Source organism: Bombina bombina, chromosome 3, assembly GCF_027579735.1.
Source record: "Bombina bombina isolate aBomBom1 chromosome 3, aBomBom1.pri, whole genome shotgun sequence".
Taxonomy (NCBI): domain Eukaryota; kingdom Metazoa; phylum Chordata; class Amphibia; order Anura; family Bombinatoridae; genus Bombina; species Bombina bombina.
Window position 1 is genome coordinate 39,670,699 of NC_069501.1, and position 23,689 is coordinate 39,694,387.

The 23,689-nt window shown below is 39.1% G+C and overlaps 1 protein-coding gene across 1 annotated transcript in view; it reads left to right on the top strand.

Moving 5' to 3' along the window:
- Positions 1-23,689, top strand: part of LOC128652837 (NADH dehydrogenase [ubiquinone] 1 beta subcomplex subunit 4) — a 34,607-nt gene that overhangs the window by 3,969 nt on the left and 6,949 nt on the right. Inside the window, exon 2 of the mRNA XM_053705800.1 lies at positions 13,495-13,641. Within this exon, the coding sequence (XP_053561775.1) occupies positions 13,495-13,641 (147 nt within the window). The remainder of the gene's footprint in view (positions 1-13,494; positions 13,642-23,689) is intronic.

Below are 23,689 nucleotides of genomic sequence, written 5' to 3' on the forward strand. Positions count from 1 at the left end.
GTGTGTAACTTATTGTTTCCACCCTCCTTTACTGGGACAATACTTGCTACAGCTCAATCACCCCAACATAATTTCTGACAGTGGCAAAGATCTTAGGGTGAAAGACTTTTATACTAGGGAACTGTTAATATTGACCCTGATGGGTAGAGATCAAGAGGTGTGACAGAATTGGTGACGGGGGATATAGATGTGAGAATAAGTGAATTATTATTACTTTACACTTCAGGTTTTGCCTTTTAAGTTTTATTACATTTAAACTTTTCACTTTCTATTTTGTATTTCAATGCATATAGATTCTGTATATAGCAGTGTATTTAGGATTTTGATTTTACAAATTCCGATTATGCTTTGACAGCTTCTGTGTAACTTTAAAGGGACAGTCAAGTCCAAAAAAAACTTTCATGTTTCAAATAAGGCATGCAGTTTTATTCAACTTTCCAATTTACTTTTATCAACAATTTTGCTTTGTTCTTTTGGTATTCTTAGTTGAAAGCTAAACCTAGGAAGGCTCATAGGATAATTTCTAAGCCCTTGAAGACCGCCTCTAATCATATGCTTTTGTATTTGCTGTTCACAACAGGGGAGAGCTAGTTCCTGTAACCCATATAGATAACATTTTGAGCACGCCTGTGAATTGTGGCAGACACTGCACTACAGGGAGTGCAGAATTATTAGGCAAGTTGTATTTTTGAGGATTAATTTTATTATTGAACAACCATGTTCTCAATGAACCCAAAAAACTCATTAATATCAAAGCTGAATATTTTTGGAAGTAGTTTTTAGTTTGTTTTTAGTTTTAGCTATTTTAGGGGGATATCTGTGTGTGCAGGTGACTATTACTGTGCATAATTATTAGGCAACTTAACAAAAAACAAATATATACCCATTTCAAATATTTATTTTTACCAGTGAAACCAATATAACATCTCAACATTCACAAATATACATTTCTGACATTCAAAAACAAATCAGTGACCAATATAGCCACCTTTCTTTGCAAGGACACTCAAAAGCCTGCCATCCATGGATTCTGTCAGTGTTTTGATCTGTTCACCATCAACATTGCGTGCAGCAGCAACCACAGCCTCCCAGACACTGTTCAGAGAGGTGTACTGTTTTCCCTCCTTGTAAATCTCACATTTGATGATGGACCACAGGTTCTCAATGGGGTTCAGATCAGGTGAACAAGGAGGCCATGTCATTAGATTTTCTTCTTTTATACCCTTTCTTGCCAGCCACGCTGTGGAGTACTTGGACGCGTGTGATGGAGCATTGTCCTGCATGAAAATCATGTTTTTCTTGAAGGATGCAGACTTCTTCCTGTACCACTGCTTGAAGAAGGTGTCTTCCAGAAACTGGCAGTAGGACTGGGAGTTGAGCTTGACTCCATCCTCAACCCGAAAAGGCCCCACAAGCTCATCTTTGATGATACCAGCCCAAACCAGTACTCCACCTCCACCTTGCTGGCATCTGAGTCGGACTGGAGCTCTCTGCCCTTTACCAATCCAGCCACGGGCCCATCCATCTGGCCCATCAAGACTCACTCTCATTTCATCAGTCCATAAAACCTTAGAAAAATCAGTCTTGAGATATTTCTTGGCCCAGTCTTGACGTTTCAGCTTGTGTGTCTTGTTCAGTGGTGGTCGTCTTTCAGCCTTTCTTACCTTGGCCATGTCTCTGAGTATTGCACACCTTGTGCTTTTGGGCACTCCAGTGATGTTGCAGCTCTGAAATATGGCCAAACTGGTGGCAAGTGGCATCTTGGCAGCTGCACGCTTGACTTTTCTCAGTTCATGGGCAGTTATTTTGCGCCTTGGTTTTTCCACACGCTTCTTGCGACCCTGTTGACTATTTTGAATGAAACGCTTGATTGTTCGATGATCACGCTTCAGAAGCTTTGCAATTTTAAGAGTGCTGCATCCCTCTGCAAGATATCTCACTATTTTTGACTTTTCTGAGCCTGCCAAGTCCTTCTTTTGACCCATTTTGCCAAAGGAAAGGAAGTTGCCTAATAATTATGCACACCTGATATAGGGTGTTGATGTCATTAGACCACACCCCTTCTCATTACAGAGATGCACATCACCTAATATGCTTAATTGGTAGTAGGCTTTCGAGCCTATACAGCTTGGAGTAAGACAACATGCATAAAGAGGATGATGTGGTCAAAATACTCATTTGCCTAATAATTCTGCACTCCCTGTAATTGGCTAAAATGAAAGTCAATAGATAATAAATAAAATGTCAAGTGATCAGGGGGCTGTCAGAAGATGCTTAGATACAAGGTAATCACAGAGCTAAAAGTATATTAATATAACCGTGGTGGCTGTGCAAAACTGGGGAACGGGTAATAAAAGGATTATCTATCTTTTAAAACAACTGTCCCTTTAATAATAAATTAGGCTCATACTTTGTATATTTATGTGTATATTTTACAAATTACATTTCAGTTTGTATTTGTCTATTTAAAATTAATTAAAATGTCTACGCATTTCAGCCCTGTACAAGGGCCTTTCTCAAGACAATGTCAATGTCTTGAGAAAGGACCTTGCACAGGGCTGAAATGCATAGACTTTTGTCCGTAAGGGATTTGTGAGACTATCTATTCTTCCAGGATCGTCTGTTTGGGTGAGTTATACACTAATAGACCCCCCCGCAGACGTAGTTTGTATAGTTTTTTTCTTTTTTTGTCTTTTATTTAGGTGATCACCTTATCAGGATACTACAAACATAGGATAACCTTGGATCAGGATCCTTTCCGTCTCCGCTTCACATATTGGGACTCCATTTCTTGTCACACACAATAGGACTTATTTTGTTGGCCCATGGATGTTTCTAAACCATTATAAAAGACTTTTTAATCTGCTTATTTTTTCTAAAGGTGTGGTTGTCGAATTCTTGTTGTTGAATTCTTTGTATTTATGTGTTTATTAATCAATTAGCACCCAGTTTATTAACTGTTTATGATTAGCACTTATCAACTGTTATTTTATTATTGTCCACTTCACTGTTGTGCTGTAATTTGCACATTTATTTACACATTTCATATATGGTCCAAACCCCCCTCCACTATTTATACACAGATTCCTAGACCTTAATTTGGGCTAGTTATACCCATGTGTATCCTTCATTGATTCTTTTTATATCATTTTTGCCATTTTATTTGTTATCATTAGTTAAGTCCTTTTTTCTGCTATTTATCAAAGTGGTATTTGATACATCATATTGTGTAATTCCTCTACCCTTTGATGTCATATTTATAGATATTTTATATCTATCTGGTATTTATCTGTCCCCCTGGGTTGATCCCAGTGTGGACCAACGTCCTATTATACATTTTTTAATTATTTTTTTTATATGTGATTTTTCACACTTATATCAGTAGTTTTTTGATCATTTTGTAATTTTATTTCATAATAAATTCCTACGTTTTTATAATCATTTGATTCACCGATCAAGTTCATTTGTTACATTGTTTTAATGGGTTATATAATTTATTTGGTCATATTTTGCACTGCCATTTTCTTTTTAACCTGTTTAATACTTTAACCTTTGGCGCTCCTATACTTCATCACCGTCATTAACTCAGAATCTGTTAGGGACTCTTTATGTATTCCATCTAGGCGCTAGTTACTGTATCTTTTTTGAATGCCTAGCAATGCATGTGCTTGATTTTTCTTTGAAGTTTACATCAAAACTTGGACGGATGGGTCCGTCTTGAAGGAGTTAAACTGAAATGTGTTCACTACAATTTAACGTGCTTTTGCCAGTAGTTTAGTATATATTACTTTCTGTCAGTAAATTAAGTGTATTGTCACGTGAATTCACCTGCATACAGCTGGTGAGATAAATCATTGAGATGAGCTTGTTTAAAATGCTCACAGCATTTCATGACAATTTTGAGAGAGCTTCATACATACCCTGGGAGCTCTCCTGTCCCTCCCACTTCCTGAAGCAGTCAATTATTTTACAATGGAGCAAATACAAAGTGCAATGTAATTTGTAAAATACACAGAAATATGCAAAGATAATTTGTTAAAATAACAAACTTTTAAAGCATACTGCTGTATACATAATCTTAATGCATTAAAAAAGAAAGTGCAAAGCTAAAATGTAATAAAACTTAAAGGACCCAATCTGAAGTGTAAAGCAGTGCTTGACAAATATGTTTACAAATTAGGAGCCAGGCATATTTTTAGGAGCCAGATAGTTGGATTTGTATATAGATATATGGAGAAGAACCCAACAAGTTAGGAGCCAGGGGTAAAGTTCTAGGAGCCAATGGCTCCCAGACTCCTGGGTTTGTCGAGCACTGGTGTAAAGTAATCTAAAGCACAAAATGTAAATCTAACAAAACTCTTATGTTAAGTAGTGCTATATTTCACATACAGAAATGCAGGGAATGCCCCTTTAGAGAAGTATAGCAAAAATCTGCTGAGATCTTGCAGTGCTGGAGAATTGGTTCAGATCATCTCATTTGAGAGGAAAGCTGTATGGAAGGCATCTCTCTGGGATTTCCAGGTTCTACCCTTTTTCTTATAGCATTCAGTGAGTTCAGCCCCTGTGAAGTCTGCACTATAGTTTCCAAGCAGAAAAATCATTTATCATCAGGCCCATAGAGGTGAGAGAGATGATACAGGAGGCTACAGATCTAGTGGTGAAAGAGACAGTGACTTTGGGGGAGGGAGAGATCTAGAGGCGAGAGAGACAGTGACTTTGGGGGAGATCTAAAGGCGCGAAAGGAAGTGAAACTTTGTTATAATATTGTTTAAAGACAACGCAGTGTAGAAGTCTGAAATCTTGTAGCAATATTGTATGGACAAGACAGTCACAAACCTTCGTGATTCAGATGGAGCGTGCCAATTTACTTCAGTTATCAAATATTTTATGTTCAAAAGTATGATGACGCCTCTATTACGTTCATGTGTTTCAGCCACACCCATTGCTAACAGTGGCATAAAACCAGTACATGGCCATGAAATCTCCGTAGACCAACTTAGTCAGTACAATTTGTCTTAGTGAAGCAGCTCAGTGACTTTAAATGTGCATGCCACCTTTACCACGAGTCAAGTTTGTGAATTTTTTTTTTTTTTTAAATACCGACTTTATTTGAAAAAGTAAAGAATGATTTACAATATTAGTTGGGAGACGCAGCTCCTTTATGAAACAACAAAGTCAGTACAATTTTCCAAAAACATAGAATATATAAAAATCCCCTTTTATGTTTATTTACATATAATATGAAGAATATATGAGGGTAAGAAGGAAAAGAGTTTATGAGAGGAGAGTAGAGGAGGAAAGAAAGTATAGGGGTTTGCTCCAATGCCTAATTCAGTTCATGACGCATCCAGCCGTCGGGATCAAAGCTATATCTAAATACTATAGTGATGGATTAGCTAGCTTATGGGTTGTCTCGCTTAATATAAGATTCCCAAGTGGCCATCATTTCCGCATACACATCCATCTTATTATTTTTAATATAATGATATTCTTCCAGTTCCAGAAATTCTGAAACTTTGCTTGACCAAATGTCGAGAGTTGGGGCCATTTTACTTTTCCAGTTCTTTACTATTAAGAACTTAACACTATTTGACAGTATATTGAATAAATGTTTGTGAGGTTTATGTCTTATTTTGGGGGGTTTACACAACAGCCAAATCAAGGGGTCTAAAGGAAATTGAATTTCTAGGATTGATTCTATTTCTGCTATGATTTCTCTCCAGAGAGTTTGGATAGAATTACACCACCATAACATGTGAGCTAGACCACTACCCCTATGTCCACATCTCCAACAATGTTCAGATCGATGCTGAAATAACCTATGTATTTTCTTAGATGTTAGATACCATCTGTTTAGAATTTTTAAATTAATTTCGACCATTGATAATGAGATTGATGTTCTAAGAATGTTCTGGCAAATATCTATGCATGTTTGGGGGAGAATAATAACTCCCAAGTCATTTTCCCATCTTTCAAAGTATTCTGGAACATATCCAGGCGGTTTTGTAGTTAAGATTTTATAAATCATTGATAGAGTATGTGTGATTGTCGGGGTGCGTGTGCAGAGACTCGAAGTTTGTTAGGGGTCTGATCATGTTTCTACGTTTGTGGATGTTGTGAGATAAATCTATAGACTCTGTGGTAATTGAACCAGTTGTGAAAGTGAGAATAGCCTCTGTCCAAAAGATCTGCTTGAGATAAGAGTTGCTCCCCAGAAGTCGGCATATGAATTGTTAGGTCTCAAATATTTGTGTCTATTGTGTTTATTAAGGGAATGTCTCTGATTGTAAATTGACCATTCTCTATAAGGGACATAAGGGGGGATGGTTTAGATGAGACCATCATGATTTTAGAGAGTATATGATCCCATACAGCAAACGTCTCAGTTGTCAGTGGAGAACTATTTGTTAATCTATGCGTTAGTCTTTCTGAGCTCCAACACAGTCTGCCTAAGTGTGTGATATTTTCAATTGCATGTTCCAATTGCACCCATCTTCAAGTTTGTGAAATTTTTGCCCTACTATATCTGTCCCGATCAACTGTAAATGCTGTTATTATAAAGCAGAAGTGTCTAGGAGCAACAACAGCCCAGCCACGAAGTGGTAAACCGTAGGCTGCCGAATGCTGAAGCAAGTACCATGTATAAAATGCTTACAGTCTGTTGCATCACTCACTACAGAGTTTCAAACTGCTTCTGGAAGCAGCATTGGCACCAAAACTGTGTCGGGAGCATCATGAAATGGGTTTTCATGGCCGAGCAGCTGTACAAAAGCCTCACATGCACAATGCCAAGTGTCACCTGAAGTGGTGTAAAGCAGGCGCTATTGGACTCTGGAGCATTGGAAATGTGTTCTCTGGAGTGATGAATCACGCTGTGTTAGGTACCAGGAGGACCCTACCTACTGTAAAGTTTGGTGGTGGTTGAGGGATAATAGGCTGCAGCCGTTTGTCAGGGTTTGTGCTAGGCCCTTTTACTTCCATTGAAGAGTCATTTTAAAGCTACAGGATATAAAGACATTTTAGACAAGTGGGTATTTCCAATTTTGTTGGCACAAGTTGTGGAAGGCCCTTTCTTGTTCCGGCATGACTGTGTCCCAGTACACAAAGCAAGGCTTATGAAGACATGTTTTGATGAGTATGGTGTGGAAGAACATGACCTCAACCCCATTGAACACCTTTAGGATTTGTAGCCAGACCTTCTGGTCCAGCGTCGGTGCCTGACCCCACAAATGCTCTTTTGGCACAAAATCCCACACTACAAATTATGTGGAAAGTCCTTCCTAAAGAATGGTGGCTGCAAAGGAGGGGCCATATCCATATTATTGCCCATGATTTTTCATATACATTTGATTGTCAGATGGCCATATAGTTTTCATATGAGTCTGTGATTGGCTTATGGTTGTCATGTGTTGGCAGGGAAATAAAGAGACTTTCAAATTTTTCAAAAAAAAGTCTGCTAGTTTGAAATTCAAAGTAACAGATTAGTAGCTAATGCCAGTACTAAATATATATATATAATACACACACACGTGGCCCTCGGTTTACGCCTGTTCAATTTGCGCCGTTTCAGTATATCAACCTTTTTTTTTCCAGTCATGTGACTGCTATTGAAAAGCTTTTGGAAAGCAATGCACTAATTAAAATAGCCAGTAGTTGGAGCTGTCCGCTTGTTTTGCAGCAAAGTTATGCAACTTAACACCCTTAAATTGATCTTTGTACACAGATCAGACCCGATCTATCAACCAAAATTTAGCAGGCACTTCCCTATTATCTTCCTGTCCAGCAGCTTGAGGTGAGGGTGCCTAACTGCTTATTAATCACTGCAGATTGAAATGCATAGAATAGGTGCAGACCCAATATTATCTAACATGCTAACAATGCAGAGAACTGTTTGCAGAAAAATGCAAGTAAAAAACGTTTTTGTTCATTAAACTTAGTATGATGATGCAATCTGTTGTGTAATTTTATTAGGTGATGTTTAGCAAATGTTTTTGTTCATTAAACTTTGATGATACAATCTATATTATTAGGTTTATAATGCTGTTTAGCATTTAAAGTCTTCATTTCAAAGCTTTACAAATAATGTATTGGGTGTTACTTATGACAATTTTAAGAGGGGCCTGGAACCTAACTCCCTCACTTCCCATTGACTTGCATTATAAACTGGGTTTCATTTTACAACGGTTTCGATTTACAACCATTCCTCTTGGAGGGCTACGTGTATGTGTGTGTGTGTGTGTATATATATATATATTCTGTCAGTTTTTTGTTTAATATCACTTTTAAAGTCATTACAAAGGACATCAAAGCTCGTTTGCTTTTGAATAAACTTTGTGCTTGCTCCATACTCCTTAGGCCAAAAAGCAGAATCTGTAACCTGCAAAGCAAATAGTTGATTTAGGCAATTTGCAGCATTGTCACGACCCAGATTACAGATTTTCCTTTGTGGCAAGGCAAGAAGTGTATAATGTCCTTTTTAAGATATTAAAGGGACAGTAAAATTAAACTTACAGGGAAAGTCTAGTCAAATCAAATTTGCTTTGTTCTTTTGGTATTCTTTGTTGAAAGCTAAACCTAGGTAGGCTCATATGCTAATTTCTAAGACCTTGAAGGCCACCCCTTATTTCAATTATTATTTTTCACTGCTGGAGGGCGTTAGTTTATGTGTGCCATACAGATAACTCTGACCACGCCCTTGGAGTTACAAATAAGAGGTCACTGATTGGTTAAATGCAAGTCTGTCAAAAGAACTGAGATAAGGGGGCAGTCTGCAAAGGCTTAGATACAAGGTAATCGGAGATAAAAACTCTATTTCTATAACCTTGTTGGTTCTGCAAAACTGGGCAATGGGTAATAAAGAGATTATCTTTTTAAACCATAACAATTCTGGAGTAGACTGTCCCTTTAAGCTGATTGGATAGAGCATGTCATTTTAAACAACTTTCCAATGTACTTCTATTATTAATTTTGCTTTGTTCTCTTGGTATTCTTTGTTAAAGAGTGATACTAAGTGAGCGCAGAAGTGTGCACGTGTCTTAGCCATCTGGCAGCTGTTTGCAGCATTGGTTATTGCAATGTTATACATAGTTACATAGACACATGCACACTCCTAAGCTCCTATCAGCCTGCCTAGGTTTAACCTTCAACAAAGTATACTAATTGAACAAAGCAAATTTGATAATAGAAGTAAATTGGAAAGTTGTTTAAAATGGTATGTTCTTCCAAAGGATGAATGTTTTTAATTTCGATATTTGCTGTCCCTTTAACTTTATCTCAAACCAAATAACTTCCAATCATCCACAGTGACAGAAAGCTCACGCACCATATTTGTGTTATTTAATATTTATTAATAAGTGAAATTGAATTCACTGCCATTCCTCCCATTCTTTTTTTTTTTTTTTTTTTTTTTATTCAGTTTTTACCCATTTGTAAACAAATTGTTACTACTAAGGGTTAAGCTGTATCCTGTGTTTGCTTTCACGTCAATCAATTGCTACTTTTTGTTTGCTTATATTAAAAAAAAAAAAAAAAAAAAAGAATTGATGAGACTGGTTAGAGCTTTTATGGAATTTTGCCCACTGATGCTCTGAGACTATAACAGGTGCCACCCTGACCCGGGCAGGAGGAAGTTGGTTGTGTGTTGGGGGGCAGAGGTTAATGGGGTGACTATACTTTCACACACAAGAAAGAAGATTGAGGCAATGCCTGCTGTGGTATGGGGCCCTTTGTAGTCAAATAAATAGGGGAGATAATTGGGGGGGGGGGGGGCAGGGTTGACCACATTTCAGAAAGTGGCAATAATTGCACGTGAAGATCAAAGGATTATCCACTTGAAAAAGAAGCATTTAAATACTGATATATTTTTTTTTTTATTTATTTTTTTTAGCCTTAAAGGGCCATAATACCCAAATGTTTAAACACTTGAAAGTGATGCAGTATAGCTGTAAAAAGCTGACTAGAAAATATCACCTGAGCATCTCTATGTAAAAAAGAAAGATATTTTACCTCAAAAGTTCCTCAGTAGCCACCTCCCATTGTAAACTATTTCTAAGCAGCATATTAGTATGTCTGTCCCGGAACATCTGAAGGGATGAGCATTGTGCACTCTCATATTATTTCACCAATCAGGTAAAGGAAGCTTACTATTAAATCTCATGAGAGTTAAGTCAAATCTCATGAGATCACAGTTAAGAGTTCATGACCTCAGCACTGCTGATGCTGATTGGCTGCTGTTCATTTCTTCATTTTTTTAATTTTTTTTACCTGCAGCTGAGTATAACTTTTTACACAGAACTTACTCTGCTGAGCTGAGGAAATTGTGAGGTAAAATATCTTCCTTTTTTACATAGATACTCAGGTGATATTTTCCTGTCAGCTTTTTACAGTTATACTGCATCAGTTTCAAGTGATTTAGCATATGAGTATTATGTCCCTTTAAATATCCAGTAAATATTAAATTTAAACTAATACAGAAGTATCAGATCTTATTACTGAGCATTTGTACATTTTAGCCAATGAGTGTTAGTAGGAGGAAGTACCCATGAGCCGGTTAGTATTCACAGGAAGTGTTTCAGCCAATGAGTGTTAGTAGGAGGAAGTACCCATTAGCCGGTCAGTATTAACAGGAAGTGTTTCAGCCAATGATTGTTAGTAGGAGGAAGTACCCATCAGCCGGTTAGTATTAACAGGAAGTATTTCAGCCAATGAGTGTTAGTAGGAGGAAGTACCCATCAGCCGGTTAGTATTAACAGGAAGTATTTCAGCCAAGGGGTGTTAGTAGGAGGAAGTGCCCATCAGCCGGTTAGTATAAACAGGAAGTATTTCAGCCAAGGGGTGTTAGTAGGAGGAAGTACCCATCAGCCGGTTAGTATTAACAGGAAGTATTTCAACCAATGAGTGTTAGTAGGAGGAAGTACCCACCGGTTAGTATTAACAGGAAGTATTCCAACCAATGATTGTTAGTAGGAGGAAGTGCCCATCAGCCGGTTAGTATTAACAGGAAGTATTTCAACCAATGAGTGTTAGGAGGAAGTGCCCATCAGCTGGTTAGTATTAACAGGAAGTATTTCAACCAATGATTGTTAGTAGGAGGAAGTGCCCATCAGCCGGTTAGTATTAACAGGAAGTATTTCAACCAATGAGTGTTAGTAGGAGGAAGTGCCCATCAGCCGGTTATTAACAGGAAGTATTTCAACCAATGAGTGTTAGTAGGAGGAAGTGCCCATCAGCTGGTTATTAACAGGAAGTATTTCAACCAATGAGTGTTAGTAGGAGGAAGTGCCCATCAGCCGGTTAGTATTAACAGGAAGTATTTCAACCAATGAGTGTTAGTAGGAGGAAGTGCCCATCAGCCGGTTAGTATTAACAGGAAGTATTTCAACCAATGAGTGTTAGTAGGAGGAAGTGCCCATCAGCCGGTTAGTATTAACAGGAAGTATTTCAGCCAATGAGTGTTAGTAGGAGGAAGTGCCCATCAGCCGGTTAGTATTAACAGGAAGTATTTCAGCCAATGAGTGTTAGTAGGAGGAAGTGCCCATCAGCCGGTTAGTATTAACAGGAAGTATTTCAGCCAATGAGTGTTAGTAGGAGGAAGTACCCATCAGCCGGTTAGTATTAACAGGAAGCATTTCAGCCAATATGTGTTAGTAGGAGGAAGTACCCATCAGCCGGTTAGTATTAACAGGAAGTATTTCAGCCAAGGAGTGTTAGTAGGAGGAAGTACCCATCAGCCGGTTAGTATTAACAGGAAGCATTTCAGCCAATATGTGTTAGTAGGAGGAAGTACCCATCAGCCGGTTAGTATTAACAGGAAGTATTTCAGCCAAGGAGTGTTAGTAGGAGGAAGTACCCATCAGCCGGTTAGTATTAACAGGAAGCATTTCAGCCAATATGTGTTAGTAGGAGGAAGTACCCATCAGCCGGTTAGTATTAACAGGAAGTATTTCAGCCAATGAGTGTTAGTAGGAGGAAGTACCCATCAGCCGGTTAGTATTAACAGGAAGTATTTCAACCAATGAGTGTTAGTAGGAAGTGCACAGTTTTTTGCTGCTGTGTTTAGGTTTATTTTAAATTTAAGCAACTTAAACTTTACCTTTTCAACCTCGAAAAAAGCAACATGTTTAAATGCTGCTCTTTCACACAGATGGTAGAATGCTCTTGAGTCCTGATTTTTATTGAGTAAACTTGTACGGTTATTCAATGACACAGCAGGGGCGGCTTTTGTGTTTGGTGGAGGCTTGGCAGGTTTAGGAAAACCTTAAAGGGACAGTCCGTTCCAAAATTGTTATAGTTTAAATAGATAGATAACGCCTTTACTACCTATTACCCAGATTTGCACAACCAACATTGTTATATTAATATACTTTATAACAAATTCCTGCCTGTTTCTAAGCCACTACAGGCAGCCTCTTATCACATGCTTTTTTTATTAGCTTTTCACAACAAGGCTGCAATTTAATGTGGGCTATATAGATAACATTGTGCTCTCTCCCGTGGAGTTGTGGCTGACACTATTAATTGGCTAAAAATGTAAGTCAATATATAATAAATAAATGGTTGTGTGATCAGGGAGCTGTCAAAATAGTCTTAGATACAAGGTAATCAGAGGGAAAAAGTATATTAATATAACTGTTGGCTGTGGAAAACTGGGGAATGGGTAATAAAGGGATTATCTACCTTTTTACACAAACATTTTTGAGTTGGCTGTCCCTTTAAACAGAGAGGCATTTACAGGTGATTTGGTGTAAGGGGGGGAGGGCCTTGGTGGCTAAAGATTTTTAGGGAATTACTGAGATGAGGAAAACATGAATGCGGAGAAAGAGAACTGCTGGTGAATTATGAAGGGCATAGAATGCTGCTAGTGACACTCAGGAGAAAGACTACAGGATTTGTGAGAGTGCAGAGTATCATCAGCTTTGTGGCATTAAAGGGACGTTAAACACCTCTTACTTTGGTATAAAAAGTGCTTGCACCATGATCCATAGAGAGGCTAAAAAGCAGGTTCTGTAACCAGGTGTTCAGAATTTTTCAAATCCATTATGTGGTTCAGGCAAGTGATTTGAAGAAAGCCTGGGTTACAGAATTAGCCTTTTGGCCTCTTTAGGGAAAATGGGACTAGCACAGTTTTTACACAAATGCTGTTTATAGTCTGTCAAGTGATGGTGGTAAAGAACAAAGGATAAGGACATGGGCAGATGTTCATAAGTGTTGGGACTAGTGTGACTGGAGATGTTTATTGGCAGGGCCTATATACAGGTGTGGTACCTAGAGAAGGGGCCAGATCAGCAGGGTTAGTATACAGTAAGGAGGGAAGACAGAATGGTGATAAAACCTAAGAAGAAGGGAATATATTTAATACATTCTTTCTACTCCACAGATTCCAATTTGAGTGTATAACATGAGGATTATTACTATAAGTGAAATTCTTTATTAGAAATATTTGCTTATTGTAATAAAGAGATTTTGAATGATCTTTGTTGTCCTTGTCTGATTTAGGAAGACCCAGCTTTAACCCGTTGGATGTACGCGCGGAATCGTAACATCTATCCCAACTTTAGACCCACCCCTAAAACATCTCTGCTTGGCTTTATATGGGGAGTGGGACCACTGTTCTTCTGGTACTACGTGTTCAAAACAGATCGGGTAAGTGGTGCTATGTGAGACATGGGGTTAAAAATTGTACTGATGGCGGTGTGCTACTACTGATGTATGTGATGTGTTATAAAAACTGTACTGATGACTGTGTGCCGCTACAGATGTATGTGACGTGTTATATAAACTGTACTGATGGCTGTGTGCCGCTACTGATGTATGTGATGTGTTATATAAACTGTACTGATGGCTGTGTGCCGCTACTGATGTATGTGATGTGTTATAAAAACTGTACTGATGGCTGTGTGCCGCTACTGATGTATGTGATGTGTTATATAAACTGTACTGATGGCTGTGTGCCGCTACTGATGTATGTGATGTGTTATATAAACTGTACTGATGGCTGTGTGCCGCTACTGATGTATGTGATGTGTTATATAAACTGTACTGATGGCTGTGTGCCGCTACAGATGTATGTGACGTGTTATATAAACTGTACTGATGGCTGTGTGCCGCTACTGATGTATGTGATGTGTTATATAAACTGTACTGATGGCTGTGTGCCGCTACTGATGTATGTGACGTGTTATATAAACTGTACTGATGGCTGTGTGCCGCTACTGATGTATGTGATGTGTTATATAAACTATACTGATGGCTGTGTGCCGCTACTGATGTATGTGATGTGTTATATAAACTGTACTGATGGCTGTGTGCCGCTACTGATGTATGTGATGTGTTATATAAACTGTACTGATGTATGTGATGTGTTATATAAACTGTACTGATGGCTGTCTGCCGCTACTGATGTATGTGATGTGTTATATAAACTGTACTGATGGCTGTGTGCCGCTACTGATGTATGTGATGTGTTATATAAACTGTACTGATGGCTGTGTGCCGCTACTGATGTATGTGATGTGTTATATAAACTGTACTGATGGCTGTGTGCCGCTACTGATGTATGTGATGTGTTATAAAAACTGTACTGATGGCTGTGTGCCGCTACTGATGTATGTGATGTGTTATAAAAACTGTACTGATGGCTGTGTGCCGCTACTGATGTATGTGATGTGTTATGAAAACTGTACTGATGGCTCTGTGCCGCTACTGATGTATAATGTGATCTATGCGACACATTTACTAGGGATGTGCATTTGGATCCTTTGTGAATTTCCGAATGCGGGAAGTAGGTGGCTACTCTTGCCGTTCGGATATTTTTGTAGCCGGATTTATTCTTGTGAAATATCCCCACACACATTCTTGTATTAAAGAAAAGGTTACTCCAGCCTAGGGCTGGGCGATATGGTGGGGATCGCTATAACACCAGCCTAGGGCTGGGCGATATGGTGGGGATCGCTATAACACCTTAATTTTTTAATAAAAAAAATGTATTTAAGACTACAGAATCTTAATGTCCAATACACATACACACACTATATATATATATATATATATATATATATATATATATATATATATATATATATATATATATATATATATATATATATATATATATATATATATATATATATATATATATATATATATATATATATATAATTTCTCCTGTTAAGTGTGGTCAGTCCACGGGTCATCATTACTTCTGGGATATTATCTCCTCCCCTACAGGAAGTGCAAGAGGATTCACCCAGCAGAGCTGCTATATAGCTCCTCCCCTCTACGTCACCTCCAGTCATTCTCTTGCACCCAACGAATAGATAGGATGTGTGAGAGGACTGTGGTGATTTTAATTAGTTTATTACCTTCAATCAAAAGTTTGTTATTTTATTATAGCACCGGAGTGTGTTATTTATTCTCTGGTAGAATTTGAAGAAGAATCTACCTGAGTTTTTCTATGATTTTAGCCGGAGTAGTTAAGATCATATTGCTGTTTCTCGGCCATCTGAGGAGAGGTAAACTTCAGATCAGGGGGCAGCGGGCAGATTAATCTGCAAAGAGGTATGTAGCAGTTTATTATTTTCTGACATGGAATTGATGAGAAAATCCTGCCATACCGTTATAATGTAAACTCAGCCTTAAATGCAGTAGATGTAGCTGGTATCAGGCTGTCATGTATGTATATTTCACACTTCAGTATTCTGGGGAATGGTACTTCACTGGATTTATACTGTATGCATAGTCTTAACCTAATTTGCAGGGACTTGCAATAGGTTTTAAATAACAATTAATTTATTGAGGTTAAACGTTTTTTTGCTGGCATGTGAAATCGTTTATTTCTCTGAGGTACTGGGTGAAAAAATGTTTTGGGCACTATTTTTTCCACTTGGCAATAGTCTTGTTTAAATTAAAGCAGTTTTCTGATCTCTCTCACTGTTATGTGTGAGGGGGAGGGGCCATTTTTGGCGCTTTTACTACGCATCAAAAAACTCAGTCAGAAGTTCATTTTCTTCCTGCATGATCCGGTTCATCTCTACAGAACTCAAGGATCTCCAAAACTTGTTTTGAGGGAGGTAATCATTCACAGCAGAGCTGTGAAGATTGTAGTTGACTGTGATAAAAAACTTTATTTGTGTATTTTTTCTGCTAACAGGGTTAGTTATCCTTTGCTAATGGGAACAATCCTTTGCTAGAATTGTGTATTTTTTACAAAGATTTGATGCTATAACTTATTTATTTTCAACTGTCATAATTTTTTCTGTGCTTCTTATAGGCACAGTTCGTTTTCATATTATTATTATTACTTGAAAAGCATTTCCAAGTTGCTAGTTTATTGCTAGTGTGTTAAACATGTCTGATTCAGAGGAAGATACATGTGCTATATGTGCTAATGCCAAAGTGGAGCCCAATAGAAATTTATGTACTAATTGTATTGATGTTACTTTAAATAAAAGTCAATCTGTACAAACTGAACATATTTCACCTAACAACGAGGGGAGAGTTATGCCGACTAACTCGCCTCACGTGTCAGTACCTGCATCTCCCGCTCGGGAGGTGCGTGATATTGTAGCGCCGAGTACATCTGGGCGGCCATTTCAAATCGCATTACAGGATATGGCTACTGTTATGACTGAAGTTTTGGCTAAATTACCAGAACTTAGAGGCAAGCGTGATCACTCTGGGGTGAGAACAGAGTGCGCTGATAATATTAGGGCCATGTCAGACACTGCGTCACAGGTGGCAGAACATGAGGACGGAGAACTTCATTCTGTGGATGACGGTTCTGATCCAAACAGACTGGATTCAGATATTTCAAATTTTAAATTTAAGCTGGAAAACCTCCGTGTATTACTAGGGGAGGTGTTAGCGGCTCTGAATGATTGTAACACAGTTGCAATACCAGAGAAAATGTGTAGGTTGGATAAATATTTTGCGGTACCGGTGAGTACTGATGTTTTTCCTATACCTAAGAGACTTACTGAAATTGTTACTAAGAGTGGGATAGGCCCGGTGTGCCGTTCTCACCTCCTCCGATATTTAGAAAAATGTTTCCAATAGACGCCACCACACGGGACTTATGGCAAACGGTCCCTAAGGTGGAGGGAGCAGTTTCTACTTTAGCTAAGCGTACCACTATCCTGGTGGAGGATAGCTGTGCTTTTTCAGATCCAATGGATAAAAAATTAGAGGGTTACCTTAAGAAAATGTTTGTTCATCAAGGTTTTATATTGCAACCTCTTGCATGTATTGCGCCTGTCACGGCTGCAGCAGCATTTTGGTTTGAGTCTCTGGAAGAGACACTTCAATCATCTACACTAGATGAGATTACACACAAACTTAAAGCCCTTAAGTTAGCTAACTCATTTATTTCAGACGCCGTAGTACATTTAACTAAACTTACGGCTAAGAATTCAGGATTTCCCATTCAGGCACGCAGAGCACTGTGGCTAAAATCCTGGTCAGCTGATGTTACTTCTAAATCTAAATTGCTTAATATACCTTTCAAAGGGCAAACCTTATTCGGGCCCGGGTTGAAAGAGATTATCGCTGACATTACAGGAGGTAAAGGCCATGCCCTGCCTCAGGACAAAGCCAAACCTAGGGCTAGACAGTCTAATTTTCGTTCCTTTCGTAATTTCAAAGCAGGAACAGCATCAACTTCCTCTGCACCAAAACAGCTACAGACAAGGCTGGAAACCTAACCAGTCCTGGAACAAGGGCAAGCAGGCCAGGAAACCTGCTGCTGCCCCTAAGACAGCATGAATCGAGGGCCCCCGATCCGGGACCGGATCTAGTAGGGGGCAGACTTTCTCTCTTCGCCCAGGCTTGGGCAAGAGATGTTCAGGATCCCTGGGCGTTAGAGATCATATCTCAGGGATACCTTCTGGACTTCAAATCCTCTCCCCCAAGAGGGAGATTTCATCTGTCAAGGTTGTCAACAAACCAAATAAAGAAAGAAGCGTTCCTACGCTGCGTACAAGATCTTTTATTAATGGGAGTGATCCATCCAGTTCCGCGGTCGGAACAAGGACAAGGGTTTTACTCAAATCTGTTTGTAGTTCCCAAAAAAGAGGGAACTTTCAGGCCAATCTTGGATTTAAAGATCCTAAACAAATTCCTAAGAGTTCCATCGTTCAAGATGGAAACTATTCGAACAATTTTGCCCATGATCCAAGAGGGTCAGTACATGACCACAGTGGATTTAAAGGATGCTTACCTTCACATACCGATTCACAGAAGTCATTACCGGTATCTAAGGTTTGCCTTTCTAGACAGGCATTACCAGTTTGTAGCTCTTCCATTCGGATTGGCTACGGCTCCAAGAATCTTCACAAAGGTTCTGGGTACTCTTCTGGCGGTACTAAGACCGCAAGGAATTTCGGTAGCTCCGTACCTAGACGACATTCTGATACAAGCTTCAAGCTTTCAAACTGCCAAGTCTCATACAGAGTTAGTACTGGCATTTCTAAGGTCGCATGGATGGAAGGTGAACGAAAAGAAGAGTTCTCTCTTTCCACTCACAAGAGTTCCCTTCTTGGGGACTCTGATAGATTCTGTAGAAATGAAGATTTACCTGACAGAAGACAGGTTAACAAAGCTTCAAAATGCATGCCGTGTCCTTCATTCCATTCAACACCCGTCAGTAGCTCAATGCATGGAGGTGATCGGCTTAATGGTAGCGGCAATGGACATAGTACCTTTTGCACGTCTACATCTCAGACCGCTGCAATTGTGCATGCTAAGTCAGTGGAATGGGGATTACTCAGATTTGTCCCCCACTCTGAATCTGAATCAAGAGACCAGAAATTCTCTTCTATGGTGGCTTTATCGACCACACCTGTCCAGGGGGATGCCATTCAGCAGGCCGGACTGGACAATTGTAACAACAGACGCCAGCCTACTAGGTTGGGGCGCTGTCTGGAATTCTCTGAAGGCTCAGGGACTAAGGAATCAGGAGGAGAGTCTCCTTCCAATAAACATACTGGAATTGAGCAGTTCTCAATGCCCTTCTGGCTAGGGCCCCAGTTAACAACTCGGGGGTTCATCAGGTTTCAGTCGGACAACATCACGACTGTAGCTTACATCAACCATCAGGGAGGGACAAGAAGCTCCCTAGCAATGATGGAAGTATCAAAGATAATTCGCTGGGCAGAGTCTCACTCTTGCCACCTGTCTGCAATCCACATCCCGGGAGTGGAGAACTGGGAGGCGGATTACTTAAGTCGTCAGACTTTTCATCCGGGGGAGTGGGAACTTCATCCGGAGGTCTTTGCCCAGATACTTCGACGTTGGGGCAAACCAGAGATAGATCTCATGGCGTCTCGTCAGAACGCCAAGCTTCCTCGCTACGGGTCCAGATCCAGGGATCCGGGAGCGGTTTTGATAGATGCTTTGACAGCACCTTGGACCTTCGGGATGGCTTATGTGTTTCCACCCTTCCCGATGCTTCCTCGATTGATTGCCAGAATCAAACAGGAGAGAGCATCAGTGATTCTAATAGCACCTGCATGGCCACGCAGGACTTGGTATGCAGATCTAGTGGACATGTCATCCTGTCCGCCTTGGTCTCTACCTCTGAAACAGGACCTTCTGATCCAGGGTCCATTCAAACATCAAAATCTAACTTCTCTGAAGCTGACTGCTTGGAAATTGAACGCTTGATTTTATCAAAACGTGGGTTTTCTGAGCCAGTTATTGATACCTTAATACAGGCTAGGAAGCCTGTTACCAGAAGGATTTACCATAAAATATGGCGTAAATACTTATATTGGTGCGAATCCAAGAGTTACTCATGGAGTAAGGTTAGGATTCCAAGGATATTGTCTTTTCTACAAGAAGGTTTAGAAAAGGGGTTATCCGCTAGTTCTTTAAAGGGACAGATTTCAGCTCTGTCCATTCTTTTACACAAACGTCTGTCAGAAGTTCCGGACGTTCAAGCTTTTTGTCAGGCTTTAGCTAGGATCAAGCCTGTGTTTAAAACTGTTGCTCCGCCATGGAGTTTGAACTTAGTTCTTAATGTTTTACAGGGTGTTCCGTTTGAACCCCTTCATTCCATTGATATCAAGTTGTTATCTTGGAAAGTTCTGTTTTTAATGGCTATTTCCTCGGCTCGAAGAGTCTCTGAGTTATCTGCCTTACATTGTGATTCTCCTTATCTGATTTTTCATTCTGACAAGGTAGTTCTGCGTACTAAACCTGGGTTCCTACCTAAGGTGGTCACTAACAGGAATATCAATCAAGAGATTGTTGTTCCATCTTTGTGTCCTAATCCTTCCTCGAAGAAGGAACGTCTGCTACACAATCTAGATGTAGTCCGTGCCCTGAAATTTTATCTACAGGCAACTAAGGATTTTCGTCAAACGTCTTCCCTGTTTGTCGTTTATTCTGGTCAGAGGAGAGGTCAAAAAGCTTCAGCTACCTCTCTCTCTTTTTGGCTTCGTAGCATAATACGATTAGCCTATGAGACTGCTGGACAGCAGCCTCCTGAAAGAATTACAGCTCATTCTACTAGAGCTGTGGCTTCCACTTGGGCCTTTAAGAATGAGGCTTCTGTTGAACAGATTTGCAAGGCTGCAACTTGGTCTTCTCTTCATACTTTTTCCAAATTTTACAAATTTGACACTTTTGCTTCTTCGGAGGCTGTTTTTGGGAGAAAGGTTCTTCAGGCAGTGGTTCCCTCCGTATAAAGAGCCTGCCTGTCCCTCCCGTCATCCGTGTACTTTTGCTTTGGTATTGGTATCCCAGAAGTAATGATGACCCGTGGACTGACCACACTTAACAGGAGAAAACAAAATTTATGCTTACCTGATAAATTCATTTCTCCTGTAGTGTGGTCAGTCCACGGCCCGCCCTGTTTTTTTATGGCAGGCTAAAAAATTTTTGGATTATACTCCAGTCACCACTACACCCTTGGGCTTCTCCTTTCTCGTTGGTCCTTTGGTCGAATGACTGGAGGTGACGTAGAGGGGAGGAGCTATATAGCAGCTCTGCTGGGTGAATCCTCTTGCACTTCCTGTAGGGGAGGAGATAATATCCCAGAAGTAATGATGACCCGTGGACTGACCACACTACAGGAGAAATGAATTTATCAGGTAAGCATACATTTTGTTATATATATATATAATAAATATGAGGCGGCACTCACTGGTCTTTCCAAAGTGTACTTTAATATAACAAAGTGACGTTTCAGGGACACACTCACCTTCCTCAGAGTGTGTCCCCGAAACGTCACTTTGTTTTATTAAAGTACACTTTGGAAAGACCAGTGAGTGCCGCTATATATATATATATCACCTTTCTCTTGAACCTCTCAATGGGTATAAATTTTCACAGATTTACCTTTCAAGTGCACGTTCACCATGGAGGCCTTGCCATCCTCCAATACATAATTCAAAGAATAAGCAATGGCGACAGCACAGTATTTTAAAAGAATTCCTCTTCTTTATTGAAACATTAGGATATAGATTAAGAAAAAACACCTCCCTAATATACCACCTGTGTGTAAGGAGTGGCTTGATTGATTTCACAAATTTACCTGAGCACTATTAATGTTGGTACCCCCAGCCGGTCAGGTTCCAAACAAACATTTTTTTTCCCTTTAAACATTTTTCTTACACATTTTTCTCAAAACACTTATATGTCTACTGCTTAATTCTAGCATTTTGTACTCATTCTTTATATTTACAATAAATATAGCTCAAAAGTTACAGCTCAAAAACTACAGCACACAGGAACTTAAAAACAATTATAAAAACAAGTGCAGATCATAATCCTTATTTAAAGGGACACTAAACCCAAATTTTTTCTTTTTTGATTCAGATAGAGCATGAAATTTTAAGCAACTTTCTAATTTACTCCTATTATCAAATTTTCTTCATTCTCTTGGTATCTTTATTTGAAATGCAAGAATGTAAGTTTAGATGCCGGCCCATTTTTGGTGAATAACCTGGATTGTTCTTGCTGATTGGTGGATAAATTCATCCACCAATAAAAAAAGTGCTGTCCAGAGTCCTGAACAAAAAAGCCTAGATGCCTTCTTTTTCAAATAAAGATAGCAAGAGAATGAAGAACATTTGATAATAGGAGTAAATTAGAAAGTTGCTTAAAATTGCATGCTCTAGCTGAATCACAAAAGAAAAAAATTGGGGTCAGTGTCCCTTTAACCCATTCGGATATAAGGTTTTCAGGTTTTGTATCCACCATACTTCTTTCTTTTTAAGCAACAGCTCTCTGTTGCCTCCTCTCCTCTGTTTAGGGATGTGGTCTATTACCTGAAACCTTAACTGGCTCACAGTATGCCCAGCTGTTATAAAATGTGATGAGACTGGTAATGACATATCCTTACACCTTATGGAAGATTTGTGTGCACTTATTCTGTCTTTGATGGGGTTAATCGTCTCACACACATAGCCCCGCCCACATGGGCATTTCAAGATATAAACAACATAACTAGTGTCACAGGTAAATAGGCCATTAATTTCCCTCTTTTTTTTGTGTCATTGATTTGTGCAATATTTTTGCCCTTTATCATTGAGTTGCACTGAGCACAATGTAAACAGGGGTATGATCCCTTGTTTGCAGTTGTTAAATAGTTAACTGGATCTCTTCTATCACTACCAACGTCAGCAACTCAGAGTTGTAGGAGAAGAGAATGAAACAAATGGCCAAAAGATTCTCCGATAAAGGTTATCCCCTATCTGTCAATGAGAAATGTGAACAGACAGTAAAAGAGGAAAGAATAGGGACTAAAAAACCTAAATATCAGAAAGAAAAAACAACTTATCTTTTCTTCAGAATATAATCAATACAGTGAAAATGTCTCTAAGATAATAAGAAAACACTGGTATTTGTTAGAACGAATCCTAACATTAGGGAATTTTACCAACCTCCCATTAAAGGGACAGTACACTGTAAAATTGTTTTTCCATAAATGTATTTTAAATGACTTGTTATACCAACTGCAGGGTATAAAATATTTGAGAAATTGCATTTTCAGGTTTATTTGTGTATATGAAGTAGCTGGTTTTGTGCTTTGAAACCACAGCCTATTACAATGGGCTGAGCTTCAGGTAATATCAGATCTCATTATGTTATCACTTTCATGTACACAGACTTGCTTCCTTATCTTATATTTGGCTGGAACACCAAAGTTCAATACATAGAGAGAACAATGGAAAATTATCATTTTAGTACTTAACTATCATGCCCCCCACTGAGGGTGTAATCTCTTCTGCTGGCTGTGTTTACTTAGGCTTGTCAATAGCGTATACGCCAGTATCAAAACTTTCAGTATAGGTTGGGAAACCACAAGCTAAATCAGCTATTTCAAATGCTGAAATAGGAGTAAAGGAGCTACTTGCAACCAATTTAATACACTCTAGCAGGTAAAAAGGATCATTGGGAATAATTTAAAGGGGAGAAAGTTTTTGGGTGAACTGTCCCTTTAACTCATACAAGAGGGTTAAAAATATTAGAGATTTTGTAGTGAAAGCTGACTAGTGATAGAAAAGATCCAGCCGGCTGTACTGCATTGATTTGTATGTGATTTCTTGCAAACCAGCTCCATCTAGTGGTTGCTTTTAGCACACATTTGTAAAATGGCTCTTTTACTTTCACTTTCTGAACTCAGTAGCAGCCGATCAATCTAGAAATCTAAAAGCAGAGCCCATGCAGGAATGAAGAGGAGGGAAAGCCA